The 15,093-nt window shown below is 32.6% G+C and overlaps 1 protein-coding gene across 1 annotated transcript; it reads left to right on the forward strand.

Annotated features, from left to right (window-relative positions):
* Positions 1-11,657: 11,657 nt before the first annotated feature.
* Positions 11,658-13,230, forward strand: LOC115966797. The gene is made up of 2 exons (XM_031085954.1): positions 11,658-13,023; positions 13,143-13,230. Exons 1-2 carry the CDS (start codon positions 11,759-11,761, stop codon positions 13,228-13,230), a joined length of 1,353 nt encoding a protein of 450 aa, XP_030941814.1. The 5' UTR covers positions 11,658-11,758.
* Positions 13,231-15,093: the final 1,863 nt, after the last annotated feature.

Here is a 15,093-nt window from a genome sequence, read left to right on the forward strand (position 1 = left end):
ACTTAGCTACTTCTGGGCCACTACAAGCAAATGGTCTCCAATCAAGTTCTAACTACTTCAAGCCCCTTCATGGAAGCTCTTCCTTCTCATGAAAGAGTAATCCTTGTTGGTCATAACTTTGGTGGGTTGGCAATTTCTCAAGCCATGGAATATTTTCCAAGTAAGATCTATGTTGCTGTTTTTGTCACTGGCTTAATGCCTAGGCCAACCCCCAACATTTCCACCCTTAATCAAATGGTATTCATTGCCTTAATGCACCTTTTTTTTTTCTTTTTAATGGTAAAAGTACGATATTAATTAGGTTTAATAGGTGTAACTAGTATGTAAGTGCTGATTGTAACCCTTTTACTCTTGCAATTTCTCCCCAACAAAATTCATGAGTTTTTCTTCTCAAAAAAAAAAAAAAAAAAAAAAAAGAGCTTTTATACCATTGAGATTCAGGCCCAAGGTAACATTTTAACTATGAATTGAGATGTCGTGCAATGTTTAGGCCCAATTATGAGCTCTTATTAAAGCTAGCACTAGCCCAAATGTTTAGGAGGGTTAAAAAATTATTCAAGCCTCCTAGTTTTACTATCATCTCAACCTACCCATCATCTAAATTTAACAAAAAAAAAAAAAAAAAAAAATCTACCTAAAGAAAATACATCATATAATCAATATATATATATATATATATATATTTTTAGAGAGTTTTAACCTATGACATCTTCTCCCGATGATAGCTCTTTATCATCAGATCAAGACACCAATCAGTTTTTGGTGTAGGCAGGGATTGAACCCAAAATCTCTTATACAACCATCAGAGACTTTACCGGTTAAGCTAACTGGAATCCACATCATATAATCAATATATATATATATATATATATATATATATATATATATATATAACTGAAGCCTCTGAAACTCCCATACCACGTCAACATTATTTTAAATAAATAAATAAATAATCTGATTTTCTTTCTTCTAAAACCCGATAATACAAAAGCCTCAATCTCATTAAACGCAAACCTCCTTTCTTTCTCCTCAGTTGTTTGACAAATCTTCTTCTAACTCTTCCCTATGCAAGTCATCTTTGTCTTCCCATTCCCAATCCACAGGCTAACCTACACAAGCCATCTTTATTTTCCTATTTGACTTTGAAGACCTTTGCTTTATTCCTCTAATCTTTGTTTTCCAATTTGACTTTGCAAATCTTTGCTTTTTTCCTCTAAGCTAAGGATGAGGAGCAAAAGAAGAAGATTAATGCTAAAGCATAACACCCAAATAAACGTACTTATTGCCCAGAAGACTTAATGGGAGACACAGGACAAGCATCTGAAATTCCATTTAAACATGGTACCAAAGATTGTGTTTTACGCAAGAAAGTGAAAATCGTACCGTACCGGCTGATATGGCTGAAAAAATTCATGCAGGTTACCAAACTGGTACCAAAAATGTCTTAAAATGTATCAGTTTAAATACCGGATGTTTCGGTTGATACCAGATGGTTTCGTCTGTAACGACCATTTCGAATGGTATTTGTGTTTCCGGCCAGTATAAGAAATGCTCTTCAAACCTAGTCGCAAGCGCCTTCAATTTCTTCTTAGTCACTACGTTATTTTTCTCCTCTCCTTTTCATCGACGTCAACAACTCCTTGTAACAGTGTCTTCATCGTTTCTTTCTTTTAGCTTCTCTTTCTATCTTTTGCTTTCTCTTTTTTACCATACTCTTTTATTTCATTGCCTAGCTATACCCCATGTTTCAAAAAGTAAGTGAAAGTATATGGTCTACCCACTAAAAAGTTGTGGACGAATCAATGAATTTATGTGGTTTGTCAACCTTCCAGGTGGCAAATATTAAGCTACTAATTGTAAGTTTTGATTTTTTTTTTCATTCTCAAATTAGCGGTTAATATATATTTATATTGACTTTTAACACTTGGCTGGAGCTGAACATATTAATTTGGGATGGACTTCTCATCAAAAATAAATTTGGGATGGACTTAATTAAAATATTCAATATCTTTAATAGATTATATAAAATATTAATTAATATAATAATAAAATAGTAGTAAATCCGAAATGGTACATCGGTATTAACTGGTACCAAAACATACCCTTTTTTTGCCAAACCAAAACGGCTTCTAGTATGAAATCGACTCTCTTGGTTTTACAACCATTGATCTTTGTACATCCCTTTTTATTTTTTTAATCTGGGTTTTCTAATTCTTTTGCTTTATAAATATATAACGATTAACCATAGATCTTGTACCTATGATTGTTTATGATTTTTTTTTTTCATTGTTTAAAGTTTAGACCCATTAAAAATTTTTGTTAATGGTTTTCCATGGATTTTTTTTCCCTTTTCCTTTTCCTTTTTTTTTTTGGTAGGTTTGCTAGGAGCACAAACTAACAGGTGAGAAAAATATTTTATTTTATACAACTATGAATCACCAAACCCTATACCTATAATTGTTTAATGATTCCATTTTTTTTTCATTATTTAAAGTTTAAACCCATTAAAACTTATTTCTTTTTATAGGAACAAGTATTTTGTTTTTGAATAGTCATATATATTTTTGAATTGTTTGAATAACTTCTAGGCTCTAAATCTTCTAATTCTTTAATTGTGTGTGTGTGTGTGTGTGTGGCATTTTAGAAGTTGTAGAATCTGAATTTTGCTTTAGTTTTTGCAATATTTGAACATGTTTGGTAGATTTCAACAATCAATTTTTCTCTTATATTTCTCTATTACGTAGTCATATATATTTTATTTTATTTCAATAATCTATAAGAAGTGAATCTTATGATTCTTTGGCCTTTCAAAAGTTTTAACATGTAGATTTTTTTAGTTATTTTTTTTGTAATATCTAAAATTATTTGACAAATTTCAATAACTATAGCCATGAATTATTCTTTTGAGGATAACACATCTTTCTCTTATATTTTCCTATTATGTAGTCACATATATAATTTTTTTTTTTTTTTTGTCTATAATTTATAAGCTTTGAATCTTTTGATTTTTTTATAAAAAATTTATACCTTTTGGAATTTTTGAAAATCTATATTTTTTTAGATTCATTTTTTTGCAATATCTAAAACTATCCAGTAGATTTCAATAGTTATAGTCATGGATTATTTTTTTTAAATTGAACTATTCTTCCTCTTATATTTCTTTATCGGGTAATCATATATATATATATATATATATATATTGTTTTGTTTAAATAATTTCTAAGATATCATTTCAGAAGTTTTAATATTTGAATTTTTGAGTTATTTTTTGTAAGTCATTACACGTTCAAGCAATAACTTTTTTATTAAATTGTAACACAAATTGAAGTCAGATGAGTCTACTGCGGCTAGTTATATATAGACCCAAACAAAGCGGTACAACTTACTATACCATATTTACGTTTCATTATATATTATTATGTACTTGTCGGAATTTCATAATAGGAAATTCATAGTTGTTAGCATAGTTATTAAACCCGGACCGGACGTTGACCCGATCTATGAGCTGGGTCACTAGTTCAACTAGTGGGTCATAGGTCAAATCGTAAAGTCAATTAAAAAAATTAAATGTATATAAAATTAAGCTTGAGAAATCATAACTTGAATATATAAATTTAAAAAAGAAAAAAAAAAGGCATATGCCTAAATTAAACTCGCCATTATAATTCAAAATCAATATTTCATAAGCAATAGCATTAGAAGAAACAAACAAATTAATTTATATTTTTCAGTAAAGTTAAGGTCAGCTAAAACCTAATGCAAAAAAAAAAAAATAAATAAATAAAGTAACAAAATAGTCAAAACTCAAAGAAGAAACAAAGTCACACACTTACACTACACACGACCAAAAAAAAAAAAAAAAAACTTAAACAAAAGAAGATAATTGGTGGCATAGAGTTATATGGTCATACTTACATGGAAATTGTTGGCCAAGTACATTTGTTTAGACTTCAAACCATTAAAAAAAAAAAAAAATTATGCACAGTAGCAGCCATAACGGTAGGTTTTGAGAATTAAAAATTGAAAAGTGATGGTACATGTACAAACTACAAAGTACTAAGTGTGAATTTGCAGGGCAGGGCGCAAGGAACAATTTTTTTTTTTTTTGTGTAGATTTTTTTAGGTTTTCTCTGGTTTAAATTACCATACTATCACACATTTAAATAATAAAAGAGTCGATAAAATGGATCTATTAATGTAATTTTACACAATTTACAAGCCCGACCAGGTTAATAAAACCCAACCGGGTCACATGGATTACTTAAAACCCAATGGGTTTCATCAGGTTTCATCAGTTTTGACCGGGTTACATACTTTTCTGATCCACTCGATCACCCAGTCTGGTCAATGTGTTGGGTCACCAGTCCGACTGGCTAGGCCGGGCCGGGTTTAATAACAACGGTTGTTAGTGATTAACTTTTTTTTTTCCTTCGAGAATCAAGTGATCAACAACTCTATTAAATTTCCTTTTTGTTAGCGACCTACTCTTTGCATTTTGATGCTAATTTTTCTAATAATAAATTTCTTGATAGTAAATTCATAGTTGTTAATGGTCACCTCTTTCTTTCATTCTCTTCTCTCTCTCTCTCTCTCTCTCTCTCTTTTATTTTTTTTTTTTTTTTTTTTTGAGAATTAGGTGATCAACTCTATTAAAATTTCCTTTTGTTAGAGCAATTGCATCAGTCTGTGTGAAATTTTCTGTTTATTTTAGCATAAGAACCCACTTTTTCTATTTTACATAGCCACTTATCAAAAGCTCTCACACCAGATTATCTATTATACACCCTCTTTTATTTAAATAATATCTTTTTTATTATTATTTTATTAAAAGATCTCTCACACTCATGTTTCTTCTCTCACTCTCTCATCAAAAACAGCAAAAACCTTCTCTCAAACTCTCTGCCTCTTTCTTATCCCAACTCCTCACAAAGCTCTCCGCCTCTCTATCATCACAATCTTCTAGGCCGCTTGTCTCAAACCCCTTATCTCTCTCTCAGATTTCTCTCATGGCAATGGCTATGAAAGAGTGAGTGACGGCATACACAGGACTGTAATGATTTGGGTTTGGGTTGATGGTTTTTTCGTTGATGGTTAATTTTGGGTTTTCCATTGATTTTTGGTGATTTTGAGTTTGATTTTTTGTTGATTTTGGCTTTGATTTTCTATTGAATTTTTGGTTGGATTTTTATGTGTTGTAAAATGTTGTTGTGGGTTGCGGTGGTTGGGTGGTGGTGGGTTGCGTTGGTTGAGTGGTGATGGGCAAATGGTTGATCGGTTGTGCAAACGAAGAGAAAGAGAGTGTGAGATGAAGAAGAAGAAGAAGAGAGAAGAAGGGATAAAGGGTTTGACTGTGAGAGAGAATAAAATATAATAAAATAATAATTTCCAAAATTACAGTAACCGTGCATATATGCATGGTTATTGTAGCGAGGTTGGATATATGCAAAGGTATGCAAGCACTAATGTAGGTCTATTTTATGCTATATTGTGAAAAAATTTGCACATTTTGTATTTTAGACCCACTGATGCAATTGCTCTTAGCTACCCACTCTTTGCATTTTGACACTGATTTGTCTAACAATAAATTAGATAATAGGAAATTCATAATTGTTAGTGATCAACTCTTTTTTTTTTTTTTGTTATTTATTTATTTATTTTTTTTTTGAGAATCAAGTGATCAACTCTATTAAATTGCCTTTTGTTAGCGACCTAATCTTTGAATTTTGACACTGATTTGTCTAATAATAAATTTCTTGATAGGAAATTCCTAGTAGTTAGTGATTAACTCTCTCTCTCTCTCTCTTCTTCTTCTTTTTTTTTTTTTTTTTTTTTTTTTTTTTTTAAGAATCAAGTGATCAACTCTATCAAATTGTCTATTGGTAGTGACCTACTCTTTGTATTTTGACATTAATTTGTCTAATTGTTACAGTCTTTCAGCCAACAAGGCCCTCGACTTGATAGTCACTGTACATATGACCAAGGTCCAAACAACCCTCCAACCACTTCCATCTTTGAGCCCTTGTACTTGGCATTAGATGTGTTCCAACTAAGCCCAATTGAGGTAAGAATTGCTTCTTCTATTTAAAAAAAAAAAGTGGAAAATACATTATATTAAATACAAAATTTCTTGTTGAAACTAACATGTCAACCTTCCGATCATGATCAACATTGTATGTTACAATTGTTGTAGTATTTGACACTGGCTACCTTGTTGTTAAGACCATTACATTTGTTTAGTGATGACGATCTTTCAAAGCAGCTAATGATGTCCTCTGAGAATTATGAATCAGTTAAACAAGTTTACATCATATCCCAAAAAGATAAGGTGACAAGGAGGGATCTTCAATTGTGAACGATTGAGAGAAATCTACCCAATGATTTCAGGCCGAGTTTCTTTATACCTGAACCCACCTCGGGTTGTTTAAGAAATCTACCCCATGATTTCAGGCCGGGTTCGGGTTGGGTATGCATAATACCTGAACCTGCTTCAGGTCGATTTTTTAAAACCCAAACCAACCCCATTTACTTAACAGGTCGGGTTTTACCTGACCTATTAGGGTTGGGTCAGGTTGGGCCAATTTTTTCTTTCCTAAAATAAGCCATTAGTATTATGGAACAAGTGATAAATATCAATAATCTTTCAAGGGGAGATACTTTTTTTATTGAATATATCAGTTGTGGAAGTGCAGTTTTCTTTCGCTTGTGAAATATTTTTTAATAATAAAATAATTATTATTTGTTCTAATTGACGTAGAAAAAGTGGTGTTGATGTCCTCTATGAAAATGATATTTTTTTAATAATAATTTATCATCTAAACAATTTATAATATTAAAAAAAAAAAAGTTGTACCCCTAAACTTCTGCAATATAAGGAAAAGTGATTGAATCAAATTTATTCATAGTATTGCTTATTTGTGTCTACAAAGTATTACTCTTACGAATTCTGAATGTTATTGGTCCCAAATTTTGTTTTTCTTCAATTTATTACAAATAAAGGGGAGGAGGTTTTAAACCTGGGTAATGTCATTAAAAGTTACAAAAATCTTGTCATTTTCTACCCATTCAAAGATTAAATGCATTTAAAAATACATTATATCAAATACAAAAATCTTGTCACTAAAATTCAATTTATTTTAAAAAGTTCTAAATTTATATACGTGGAAGATAATGAGGTTTTTTTTTTTTTTTTTTTTTTTTTTTTTTTTTTTTTTTTGAGAGAGAGAGAGAGAGAGAGAGAGAAAGAGTTTCAAATCTATGACATTTGCTCAAGATGATAGCTTTTTATCATCAAACCAAGACATCAATCAAATTTTTATGTAAGCGGGGATTGAATTCTAGATTTCTTATTTATCTATCAGAGACTTCATCAGTTGAGCTAATTGGAACTTACAATAAATAGAAACTTTCATAAAAACTTTACCAGTCCGCTCTTGATAGTGAGTTCATTTTATATATATATGTGCAGTGGTGGAGGCAGAATTTTAGTCTAGAGGGGGCAAAATTAAAAGATGATATTAAAAGTGAAATTAATCTAAAAATTATTAACCAACAATAATAACAAAATAAATAAACAGTTGTAAGCAAATATGAGTATATTTTATATTATTAAAATAAATAAACAAAAATAACCAATTCATAGCTACTAAAAAATTTATAAACTGATGGAGTAAGAATGTGATTAGTGTTACTTAAAAAATATAATGAATAAATGTTAGAAATTATTTTTTGTGATTGGAGACATGTCAATTTGTAAGATATAAATAGTAAAATTTGTAATATCTCTAGCATCATTCAAGAATAAAATGCTATGAAAAGTATCATAAATATTAAAAATTGTGTAAATAATGATATAAAATAAAAAATAAAAAGTAGTGAAACAGGTGCAAGTTGCAGTAGGACAAGACAAAAGCAATGGTTTGGTGACTTTCAAACAAGTGGAAGTCCTTTGTTTCAATTTTTTTTCCTCCATGTCAGAATGTAACTACTTTTTTTTTTTTTTTTTTTGAGAAAAGAATGTAACTACTTTAAATTACTATTACAAAATTTTTTTAGGAGAAGTTAGGGAGGGCAGGTGCCCCCCCTCGTCCCCCTCTGGCTCCGCCAGTGTATATGTGTGTGTGTATGTATGTTATATTTAAACCCCTTGAGGAAATTAACAAGATAAATTTTTTTTTTAAAGAATCAATGAGATAATGAGTTAATAATTATGGTGTATGGACTATGGAAAGAAGTATTATTATTATTATTAATTTTTTTTTTGGAAAGGAGTATTATTAATTAATTGCGTATTGAAATGTGTTCATTTTATTAGAATATATACTATAGGACTGTAGTAGATATTTTGGAGTTTGGACTCTGGTGTGCTTATTATGGTTTTATAATATATGTATGATAAGACAAATATGGTAATACCAAAAGTCTAAAACCACTATAAAGTCTAAAACCATTAATTATATATATATATATATATATATATATATATGAAATAAGTAACAAGTAGTATTAGTAAAAAAAATATTAAAAATGATATACGGAGTATCAATTAACAAAGTAGCATTTTCTAAAAAAAAAAAAAAAAAGTAATGACTTTAAATAAAATATAACCTCTCTTTTTCCTTTTTTTTCTCCTCTCAATAGGAGCCTTCCTTCTCACCTAGGGTGAGTTTTCCTTACCCCACTTTCATCAAGGGCGGAGACCATGGAGTCCGATTTTATCGAAAGGCTACAAAGGATCTCCTTAGCAGAAGAGGAGGAAGGATTTATAGTTGTTCAGGTGAACCATTGTAAACAGGTTCTCGATGAATGTTCCTTGAGCTCATTGGGCCGCTTCTAGAGCGTTAAACCACTTAACCTCAGAGCGGCAAAAAATCTATTACGTTTAGTGTGGAGGTTAGGGAACGACTTGAAAATCATCAAGGTGAGGGACAAACTGATCCAGTTCAAGTTTTCTCTAGACAACCAACTGAGATGGGTCCTCGATAATGGCTCGTGGTGTTTTGATAATCAATTACTGGTGCTTCGGAGGTGGGAGAAAGGGATGACGGTAATCAATGTTACCTTCCCCAAGGTACAACTTTGGGTACAAGTATGGGGGCTGCCATTTGATCTAATGAACAAAGAGGCAGGAAGGGAGATTGGTGGAAGCTTGGGTGAGGTCTTGGACGTGGATGCCAAATCCATCACCTCAGAATAGGCAAGATTTCTCCAGATTAGTTTTGATTTGCCATTGGACAAACCTTTGCGAAGGGGAGCTCTGATGATCAGCCCTGAGGGGGACAAGTTGTGGGTGGCCTTCAAGTACAAGAGAATTGTGGGACTGTGCTACTCGTGTGGACGGCTAGGCCAGAAGATGAAAACTTCCCCAATATATCATAGTTCATTTACTAGCGATACAGAAGCCGTCAACCTCCCTTATGGTGACTGGTTGAAAGTGGGTGGGCGGCATCAGGTGGATGAGCCTCGGGCCAATGAAAGCAGTCAGGCGGAAGGGCATGAATGTGGCGGCGATGGTACATCAAGTAGATCCTCTCCAAACCTTGGAAACCCTAATCGATTGACTGGGACAACTGACACAAGTACGAGATATGCGGCGGATATCGTGGATGAGATTGGTTAACATAGCGTGAAATAAGGGGTCTTGGAGCATGCTATTTCAGAACCACAATTAGTGGAGGTTGACCTAATGCAAAGTAGTGTATCCGAAATTGGTGAAGAATCCATAGGAATCGATATGGATTGTCCCTTGACTTCAGCCCATAATTATGAGGGGATAGTGGACGTGCATGGAACAAATGACGTGGTACATGTGAATGGTGGGGACAACAATGCAATTGCCCCAGATAACGTGATTACTCCCAATACCAAGCAACCTACATGGACAAGAATAATTAGACCAAAGTCTTATGAGAGTACGGATAAACATGGCGGGCAAATACAAAAAGTGGGCCAAAAAAGGGAGTTTGATGACAGTGAATTGACATTGGGACCAGAAACTTTAAAGCATGGAAAAAGGATCAAACATGGACTGTGTAACGCTTAACCAAATATATCAACGATGGGGGTTGCCTTGTAGCCCTCCCAAGCATAATGATCATTATGAGCTAGAACTACCGGAGGCTTGGAAACCAACGAGCAGTGGAGGTACTCACTAATTTGGTGAAAAGTAAAGGACCCATTATTTTGTTCCTTATGGATACAGAACTAATTTTAATATCATCTTCTTTTTTTTTTTTTTTTTAATAACAAAACTCTATTCTTTTTATCGATGTAGCAATGATTTGATTAGTGACACTTTAAAAAGATAATAAATAAGTATTTGAAATAATGATGTTAGGGATATGATAAATTTTACAACGTGATGTTTACATAGATGTATCACCAATCACAAAAAGTAATTCAAAAATACATTTAATAAGTTGACCTACACAAATCAAACTAATTTTCACATCAATTTGTAAAGGCTTTGAAGTAAAACTTATAGTATTTTTAGCATTTTCCTATCTGAATTATTTCTTGTGATTACTGACACATATTTGTAAGACCTATGTATTTAAAGTTATGTTATCTTTAACATTATTCAATTTTTTTGGACTTCTTAAAAGCAGAAAAAAAATATGTAAAACAATTTTTTCCCCAAATTACCAATTTTTTTTTTTTTTTTTTTCAGAAAAATATATTAATTTTTGCTCAAAAATTGGGGGCCTTTTTCTAGTAGGGGACCCTAGGCGATGACCTAAGTGGCCTAGGCTTATGGCCAGCCCTAGGTTTTATTCTTGTAGATGCTTATTTATTGGAAGAATGTATATAATTATTTATGAATATTTGAATCTAAGAGTGCAATTTGTTTTTGAAGGAAATATTGATTTTGGAGGGTGAAAGCACAGAAACATAATTTTAATTATATATAAAATGAAGCAATCGGCTAAGTGATGGGAAAGTACAATTGAAAAAGAGAGGGCAATGAAAATTTAAAATAATATGTGAAAGAGCATTTTAGATTCCAGTCCTCAAATATTATTAGTATCTTTTTAAATATTTTTTCAAACACAACTTCTAATAAAAATTGTGTAAATTAATGCAGGACTAGACAGAAGAATCTCTTATGAGTCTCTTGCATCAATCATGTGATTGACTCCTATGTAAAATCTCTAATAATTTGTTAACCGCCCATTGTTTTGAAAAAATAGTGGATTAAATCTTTTGGGTACTAAATTTCATGTTCAATTGAAAGAGGTTCGTTAAAATAATAATAATAATAATAATCTCACACATGAAAACACAAAAACTAGTTGTTGGAGTTGCCAAATTAGACCTCTTCTAAATGCCAAAACCTAGTCCCTCACTCTTATCTTATGATTGTCCTCTCTCTCTCTCTCTCTCTCTCTCTCTCTCTCTCTATATAACCCCTCCACTGATATCACAAATTCAAAATGGTACCAAAAATTTTTTTTTTTTTTTTTTTTTTTTTGAGACCTGATAAATTTATTTAGTCTATGGTCTGTTATATTCCCCCAAAAAGCTTGAAACACATTGTGGGCTTTATGCCCGAATGAGCCCGTGCATAATTAATGGACAGTAAATAGCGTATAGCCCATTGATGATTTTTTTTTTTGAATATTTAAAGGATTGGAGACCCAAGCAAACGGAACCCCAACCCTAAACCCCAAATCGTAATCGATTTGAGCCTCCACACACTCTCAAAATTGAAAATTGTCATCTTTTTATTTTCTGAATCTTCAAAACACAAAACACAAAACACATGGAGGGGAAAGGGAAAGGGAAAGGTTTGGCGATGCAATTCGAGATCGCTTTATTTGCTTCAACGTCAGCTACGAGGGATGGAATACAGGCAGAGTGGTATAGCATTAAGATCCCAGATCCTGAGTGTATTTTTCTTCATTCCGTAACTACCGTCGAGAAACCGCTCCGTCCGTTTTCTAAAGTCTGGTTAGCTTGCGCATACAGAGAACATGCAGTGATAGGGTCCAGTCTGTACTCTCTTGGCGGCATGAATCCTGATTCTGAACCTTTCGCCGGCGTAACTACCCCCGAATTCGCTCGTTTTCTTAAAGTGCGCAGCTTTGACCTTAGCACTCCTGATGATGGTTGGAAACCTGTTGCTACCATGACTTTTCCTAAGAGGTTCGAACCTCCTTGCCTCGTCCTCGACGATAAGTTATATGTGTTAGGTAGCGTTTCTGCTTCAGAAGTAGAAGCAAAAGGGTATGGCTGGATGGAGGTTTATGACCCCGATTCAAATACATGGGAACCCTTGCCCAATCCTCCTCTTGGGTTTTCACTCTCGGCTCGTTCTCTTGCTTATTACGCTACTCTCGATTCCAAAAAACAGATTCTTGTTGCTCAACATGATCCTGCTTATTACGCTACTCTCGATTCCAAAAAACAGATTCTTGATGAAGATGCGAGTTTGTTTGCTACTTTCTATGTTTATCATGTGATCGATCGATGTTGGACATTACTTGAGCCTCCCAAACGCAAGCTACGTCCTTATTATCATGACCCGGTTCGTGGAAGACGAAGTACTATTGTTGATAACACTATCTATTGGGGTTTCGTTCTAGATGGGATTGTCCGCGTACAGTCTCACAATATAGATGCGGATCTGTACTTCCACGGACGTTTGGACATTAAGCGATTTTTTGAGGATGGTGAATTTGCAGTTGAGTATTGTCCGAAGTTACCTTTGCTCCATGTTGCTGATCAGACATTCTGCCTTTTAATGTTCACCTTTGTTGCTAAAATGGAAGAGGAAGACAGTGGGGAAGACAGTGATATCGAACTTTTTGAAGACAATGGTATTATATTTCTTAATTGTATTGTACTTGATATCTCGCTAAATCCATTTAAAGATGAGGGCAAGCAACAGTCTAAAGAAGAGTTCGATGAAATTTATAAATATCATTTCATGGGGGATTCCAGTAAACAGCTTAATATTTCCCTTGTGTCCGTCCAAAAGTATCCCGTGCGTAATGGTAGCTTCTGGCTCAATGATGCTGTGTTGCTGTAAGTTTATTGCTCTGTCTCTCTCTCTATTTTGCACTTTCCTCTTTCCACAGTCATTCTAAATGTTTTTTGTTTTAAATATATATAAAGTGCTCAAACAAATTGGATCTGACATGCAGAGATCGCCCAACTTATATGCCAATGAAGAAGACACCAAAGTTATCACATGAAACAAGTGTAATGATTAAAGATAATTTAAGATTGTAGGTTGTTTCTTTGAAAATTATATGTATTAAGAAACAGGTATATACTATGTTCCATGTTTATTCGCATGTACCTCACACTTTCAAATTTTCCTAAAGGAATCATTTTTCTTTATTTATTTATTTGATGATTGGTGCTAAGTTTTTGAATATGTGAATAGTTGGGAGACGTATATTACCAAATTCTTTGAGATTATGCATGCACATTTTTTATCAGTATTTTCACTTTCACTTTCACCCAAAATATCATTTAACTTCTTCTCACATGGGTTAATTTACTCCCATCAACCAATCATCCATTATGTATGATGAGATAGAATCCAATAGAGACAAAAAAGACACTAAACTTCCTTTTCTTCACTTTGTAGTCATATGGGTTCAAATGCTTTAACAGAGTATACATTATAAAATTTGGTCTAATGAGCTATCATCTATTGCTTCTCAAGTTCCTCAAAGAGAGGAAGACACTAGGTCGTTTAGTTTGCGTTTGTGTTTACGTCAGATGTGTCTGCGTTTTTGGCCTTTTTTTATTTTTTAAAGGAGCAGTAGGCAAATGAACAGTAACCCACGTGTGAACAATAATTTTTTTAATTATTTTTAGTTTTTTGTTTTCAACAAAATAAGCGGTATCCAAACGCATACTAGGTGTTGTAAAATGATGCTCAACTTTTGGGAAAACAAAATTTAAAGAATGGAGTCACTTCTTGGAGGTTCTATTCCTACAAATGCTTATTTACAAGAATAATATATATAATTATTTATGATATTTGAATCTAAAAGTGCAATTTTTTTTTTAAAGGAATATTGATTTTGGAGGGTGAAAGCACAAAAGCAGAATTTTAATTATATCATAAATGAAGCGATCAATTTAGTGAAGGGTAAGTGAAACTGAAAAAGAGAGGGCAATGTGAAAAAATATGTGAAAGAGCATTCTAGATTCTAGTCCTTATAAATTATTAATATCTTTTTAAATATTTCTCCAGACACAGCTCCCAATAAAAGTTGCATTAACTAATGCAATTAACTAATGCAGGACTACACAGAAGAATCAGTCACGTCACTGAGTCATATGTAAAATCTCTAATAATTTGTTGACTACCCACTGTTTTGATAAAGTACTAGATTAAATCTTCAATTTGGGTACTAAATTTCATGTTCAATTGAAAGAAATAAATCCTAAAAAAGAAAAAAATCACACATGAAGTGTCCATTGGGGAAAATTCTTTTTATTAAAAGTATGGCAGATAAAGCCAAAAGCTAAGTTAATTGAAATAGTACAATGAGACCCATAAATAGTAGCAAAAATAAAATATATAGTAAAAAAAGCTGGCTTTTTCAGCCAATGATTGTCTATTCTCACTTCTAAAACCCCAACCCCAATGCCCTTGTACCCTCATCTCTCTCTCTCTCTCTCTCTCTCTCTCTCTCTCTCAGCCAAATACAAATATCAACCCCATCCACCAATATCACAAATTCAAAATCCAACAATTTAATTCTCTGTTTAGAACAAACCCTGATAAATTTTTTTGAGATAAAAGATTGAAATTTTATTAGATAAAGTATGAGAAAACATTACATAAGAACCTTGTAACATCAATACAGGGGAAACTAGAACTACTTTGCAGAAAACAACCAATTATGCAGAAAACAAACAATGTGCAAAAGCAACAATGTACAGAAAGCACATTGTGTAGAAAAAGACACTGTACAAAAAAACAACCAAATATGCATAAAACAATACAGTGCAGAAACAACAATGTACAGAAAACAAACATTGTGTAGAAGAAAAACATTGTAAGAGAAATAAACAAAACAAATCACTGAGCAGCTACCAGCTTTTGATACACCTACAGAAAACCAATTGCTC

This window comes from Quercus lobata, chromosome 11 (assembly GCF_001633185.2).
Source record: "Quercus lobata isolate SW786 chromosome 11, ValleyOak3.0 Primary Assembly, whole genome shotgun sequence".
NCBI classification, from domain to species: domain Eukaryota; kingdom Viridiplantae; phylum Streptophyta; class Magnoliopsida; order Fagales; family Fagaceae; genus Quercus; species Quercus lobata.